Source organism: Halichondria panicea, chromosome 3 (genome assembly GCF_963675165.1).
Source record: "Halichondria panicea chromosome 3, odHalPani1.1, whole genome shotgun sequence".
In the NCBI taxonomy this organism is placed as follows: Eukaryota; Metazoa; Porifera; class Demospongiae; order Suberitida; family Halichondriidae; genus Halichondria; species Halichondria panicea.
This window is the reverse complement of record NC_087379.1, coordinates 115,657-121,763: the sequence shown is the minus strand read 5'-3', so window position 1 is coordinate 121,763 and position 6,107 is coordinate 115,657. Positions and strand designations below refer to the sequence as shown.

General features: G+C 44.3%; 1 protein-coding gene across 1 annotated transcript; it reads left to right on the top strand.

Moving 5' to 3' along the window:
* Positions 1-3,900: 3,900 nt before the first annotated feature.
* Positions 3,901-6,050, top strand: LOC135333445 (probable serine/threonine-protein kinase DDB_G0271682). The gene is made up of 3 exons (XM_064528416.1): positions 3,901-4,150; positions 4,266-4,602; positions 4,662-6,050. The coding sequence occupies exons 1-3, from the start codon at positions 3,953-3,955 to the stop codon at positions 5,930-5,932; spliced, it is 1,806 nt and encodes a 601-aa protein (XP_064384486.1). The 5' UTR covers positions 3,901-3,952; the 3' UTR covers positions 5,933-6,050.
* The last annotated feature ends 57 nt before the right edge of the window (positions 6,051-6,107 follow it).

The window sequence follows — 6,107 nt, the reverse complement described above, 5'->3', positions numbered from 1 at the left end:
AATTAATCGTCTCTGTCATGACTGACATCATCAGAGCCTTGCAGCTCTCTTCTCACTCTTGCAGCTACCAATAGCTAGCGTTCTAGTTCAGAGCTAACTACTTCGCAGAGTAGCAACACTCGGTAAACAAGTTTGGATACATGCTCTGGCATTCCAAGTAAGCAAAACTAGGCATAACTCGAGAACGAAGCACTGATTATTTTGCAAATCCAAGAAAACATGACTAGAAGCCTATAGAGAAACTCTTACTTGCACTTCATTGATCCTTGAACAGCTGTAGCAGTCTACACTGACACACACACACACACAAACATACTACCGTATACCTCGCTTGCGCATGCGCACCGAGGCACAATAATGGCGAGTATGGCAAAACCCAACAAATGGCATACTAATAAACCAGAGTATAGCAAATGCAAACTCAACAAATGGCAACACACTCAACAAATATAGCCGAGTAGGGTGTGGCAAACCCTGGTATTGCAAGTTAACCTCAAGTAGCGGGGTATGGCATATATACCCCCCTGGGCCCATCCCTCAAAATAAATGTCGGGGCAGGTCAATCAAACACAATATACACCTCAGCAAGCAAAGAGCCACAGTACACTTTATGAACTGCTCCTGCACGCACCACAGGTATCTCGCAAAGTTCGCAGGTATGGAAAACTCTGAGTATGGCAAACGCAGCAAAACTCAGTAGGGTATAGCTATGGCAAACTCAACAAATGGTACCAACAACAGGAGGGGTATGGCAAACTCAACAACATTTAGGAACAAGTGCAGGGCAAACTCAGAAAATGGCACCGACAAAAGGCGGGTTATGGTAACTGGCAGCAAACTCAATAAAATGGCAGGGTAGGCGGTATTGGCAAACCTACATGTCTTGATAGTAATGGCCTTAAACGATGGTCGCCACCCATCACAGCCATGGGAGATATAAGTGCACCTCCCTACAGCAAGCAAGCAAAGAGCACTTTAAAATTATACACGGCTCACCGCAGGTACCGGATCAATGCCCCGCCTGCTAAACACCCTGACAATCAGGAGTTCTCAACTACGGATACTCAGCTTCCCACCCAACAAAGAAGAAAGTAGTCTCGATCTAACACCATCATTATAGTCAAACGCTCCATGGTGGAATCAATTGCCATCAAGAAGGGGGGGGGGCTGAGGGCTGAGCAAGCCACTATAATATACATTGCTAGTGGCACTATTATAGGGTATAAACGCATTGGAACTAGGCATAGCTATATGCACAGCCGTTATTCTCAGCCATGCAAGCCATGCCCCTTATGCTTACTAATGTACACGGCTATATACAATCGCCAAGCTCAGCAAAAATAAAATTCCATCATGGACCACGTATGACCACAACCTTCGGGAGGACGCAGCAGCAATATAGGACAGCGTGATTGGTAAAAAAAAAAAAAAAAAAAAAAAAAAAATGGAGGCTGGAATATTATATGTCGGGCTGGTGTCACATTTGCAACTCCTCAGACCCATTCCCAAAGCATGCAGCCGCTCCAAAATAGCCCAGTATAAGGGGCACTAGCGTCGCTCGGTGTTGTCGACTCCACCCCCCAAAGCAGCTACGGCTGGTGGGACTGGAAACCTACAGCTCCGATTTCTGTATGTATATATAATATGTGCAAACCAAAATAAATTAAACCATGCTGCCCACAAGTGCATGTATAACCCCAAAGAGAGCGATATACTCTCTTGCACAAAAACAATGAAACAGCTAGCTTGTGCACGTTTAGTATACTTACTCCACTTCCCAGGTATTTGTTTACATTTTCTAGTTCATCCCCATGTTATCACTACATTCACCACAATCATTTTTAATTTACCCGTATTTCCTAACTTTAATATTAATGGTAACCTATATCTATCTGCAACGTGCCTGGCAGCAAGGGGCCAGCCTACAAAAGACATTACCATGCATGCATGATCTGCAGGCCAAAAACTAAAGGGTACCATTTACACTCAACAGCTGGAAGCGCGGTAATGCATGCACACCATTAAAAGCCGAAACCTGGGAGGCAGAACCGAGCCACCACCCAGATAATACCCAATGTAGTTAGTATATCGTAAACAGATTGGGATATAGTCAAAGGCTCCTTACAAATTACATGAAATTTCCGCCCAAAGACTACACCTGCAGCAGCATGCATGGTGATAAAACCTCAGGGACAGGTCCCATATATTAACATTGCAAAAAAGGCAAATGGCATGGCGGCTTATTATTGATCTATTATAACGCCAGCGTCAATGATAGAATCAACAACGATATGTTGCAGTATAATTATCGTATCAGTATTATATGATTGCTATATATAGGTGCGCATGCAATGGAATAGTAAAGTGCTCATCTCCTGCAGACGCGTTATACAGTGGATATAATGAAACAATCGCGGAACAGGCAACGGCCCCCCCCCTCTTGGAGCTTAGCAAATTCTCAGGGATGGGCGGATGGCTAATTAAATTGGAATTCACTATAATATGGTAGAGCACTAAACTAAATAAAGGCAGGGAGGACAAGGGGTTGCTGTCCCTTATTGGATATACCTCAGCATGTTTGTGACTGATTGATGCATCTACCACATTCCATCACTTAGACGGCTTTCGCCGCCTGAATGTCGCTGCACGTTCTGACATTCAATGGTGGTCAACATTTGCTTCACAGTGGAATACAAGCCACTTCTTGCTCGTTCGCTGCATCAAGGACAACCCTATAGTTTCACTGTTATACATGGGGCAGCGGTGCCTATGAAGCAGGACAATGGTTCCAACTCCAATGGCCTAACCCAAGGGAGGATTGCCATATAGTTATATATCGATAAAAGAAATGATCATAGCAGCAGGCAAACGCTGGGTTAGACATTCGGTTCGTTTCCAATCAGATAACTCAGCCGTGGTATAGCCTCAGGTGCTAGCAGACCTGAGGAGAGATGTCTGGTCTCTATTACAGCCAAATTTAACTTTACAGTGTTGGCATCCCATATTAGAGGAATACATAACTAATTAGCCGACGCTCTCTCTCGCAACAATCACTTCTGCATATGCTATGTTATATTAGCTTACATGGCGTTTTTAGTCAGTTCAACGACGGTAGACTACTCACAAAATCTCGCTTTGTCCACGCATATCCACAATTGGCCTGAATCCTCTTTACTATACTGGCCACTCCTTTAGAATCAGAGCAATAGTGCTAACAGTAAGCGTTATTTGCATGGTCAAGCTCTGCATGCACATGCACTCCTTGGCTAAGTTTTTCCCAGCATCATAATTATAGAAAGAGCCGAGAAGTAATCGTTCTTCTCTAACTTTGGTTGTTGTGCCTTGTGTCTTGTGTCTGAATTATGGAGCTAATTCCGTCATGCCCTTAGTACATTATCTATATAATGATGATTATACCGGTATACATGAAATCAAGATAGGCTTCCTATACACTAACTAAAAAAAGATCTGTAATATCATGGAGATAATATAACATACGTCAGACTGAGTAAATAAAAGGTACATAAATGACAATAAAGGGTTGTTTGGGCTCAGCTTGGGAGTATTTGTGAGTCGAAGGGACTCATTCCTCACCCAAACAAAAGATAGACGTAAAGATATGTGGTAAAATACCATTTTAAAGAAAACAAGATCTGGCTAAAATATAACCCCCGAAAGGCTGAGGGGTTAATCCCCTAGGCGGGGATGCCCATTCAGATGAACAATGCTCTTGAACCCCAACCAATATCATTATGCTATTGGTTTGCATATAATATTATTAGCAAGTAATTCTGCATAACGATATACTCGTAGAATTATACCCGATACTGCGACACAAGTTGTTAAATGGAATGTAATGAGGGGGCGTTATGTGTAAACATGCAATGTGGGGGTGGGGCTAGTGTTGCAAGATGGCTACAAGTGATGATGGTGTCTTGTTTGGTGGAGTGGAATGGAGCAGCTCTCCCGTTACCTTCCATATAGGAACAAGGGGAGGAATGTTGAACTAACAAAGAGGAACACAGTAGCCACTAGGACTAAGAGCCATAACTATGGTATAGTGTTCACCAGTAAGCCAGTGGTTGTTGGACAAGTACAGATGCTCAAGGTCACTGTGACAGAGAAAGAGGGAGGTTGGGCTGGTGGAATGGTGAGAGCTCATTTGGTGTGTGCAAGGTATTAATTTTTACCAGCGCTTCGGATCTCTTATCATCTGTAGCTTATTCATGTACTTGTATATTAAATTAATCCGCTCTCTTTGACAGCAAATTGGTTTCACTGGAGAGAACCCGGAGAATTCGACACTGACACAGTTAACATATTTGAGATGGCGAGAGGATCACAAGCATTTACTGAATATTAGTGGCCGTACTCTCTATTACAAGGACAAGAAACACTGTAAACTGGATTTCAACACTGATGATTTTGTAGAGGGTGATTCCTTGGGAATGTTGCTGACGCTGAAAAAGGAGGTCCACTGGTTTGTAAGTGGTGTGTGGAGAGGGTCTGTACGTGTGAAGGACTACCCCCTGGACACACCTATGTGGGGGGTCGTGAGTGTGTATACACTGTGTAAACAAGTCAAGGCAGAGATTTGCACTGGTAAGCTATTACTAGTACAGTGTATGTGTAGTCAGTCACATGTGTTCACTATCCCACAGTGTCCAGAAACCCTGACTCAGAGAGGAGGCTGAGAGAGATGGGACTGGCACAGGATGCAACACCTAAAGCAGTGGGAACACAGTCGTTGTTTGCAAGACTAGGGTTTAGATCGACTAAGTCACAAAATGATGTCACTAAAACAGTCTCAACCCCACTTGTGGAAGATATTCAACTTCAACTAACAAGAGCTAATGAACTGCTCATACAATCACGCTCAGACATTCAAGAGCTTCAACGAGAGGTAGCTGAAAAAGTCCAAGAAAACACTCAACTACAGCAACAACTAACACTTGCCAATGAACAGTGGGCAAGATCCAATGAACAACTAACATATGCCAACAATCAACGAAAAATATCTGACACAGAAAACCAACAGCTGATAGGGACCCTTAGAGGACAAGTGGACGTCCTCCAACGAAGAGTGGTCTCTCTCTCAGCCACCAATCATAACAGCCACCCTCAGGAGGTGGAGTTCTGGCAGGTGTCTCCACAGGAGGTGTCTATTAGAGAGGACGAGATTCTTGGCCGAGGGGCCTGGGGCTACGTTGCCAAGGGAACTTTTAGAGGAACAACGGTGGCCGTAAAACGAATGTATCCTGAAATCCTACGACAGACTACGGTGGATCGAATTCGTCGTGAGATTCGCACTATGGCTCAGATCCGCCACCCCAACCTTGTCCTCTTTGTTGCTGCCGTCCTCAACGAGCAAACAGGTCCCATGATTGTCACAGAGCTCCTGGATACCTCTCTACGTTCTGCCTACCAAGACAATCGTGTTGGTCCCAACAAGCGAAGGATCTTTGGAGACATCTCCTCAGCTCTGGTTTATCTCCACCGACAGAGGGAACCCATCATCCACAGAGATGTGAGCTCTGCTAATGTCCTCCTTCTCTCTCTACCCAACAACAAATGGGTTGCCAAACTCTCTGACTTTGGATCGGCCAACCTAGCTCGAGATGCCACTACTCCTGGAGAAGGTGCTATCCTGTACACTGCCCCTGAGGCATTTCCTCAATCTCCGTACTCCCCACAACTACCACCACAACAGACGACAAAGATCGATGTGTACAGTTTTGGAGTGCTTGCTTGTGAAGTGGTGACTCGAACATTTCCGAAATCTGAACTGTTTGTTCGTCTGCTATCGAGTATGGAAGGTGTATGGCGGGAGCTCCACCCACTCATCACCTCCTGTGTCTCTCACTCCCCTCAGGACAGACCCTCCATGGACACTGTGCTACACCACATCAAACAATTGGACTCGGAGCCTTAGGACATAAACGTGTGAAATAGTTTTCGACTACCCTATGCATATTAATCATTATTTTGTACTTAGTTTATTTGTGTGATAATTATTTTGGTTATTTTGGCTGTCTTTTTTGTCAATTTTATTATGTGTTCTTTGCCGACAAAGTGGGGGAGGGGCTGCTCAAGATGAGGGGGTGTTG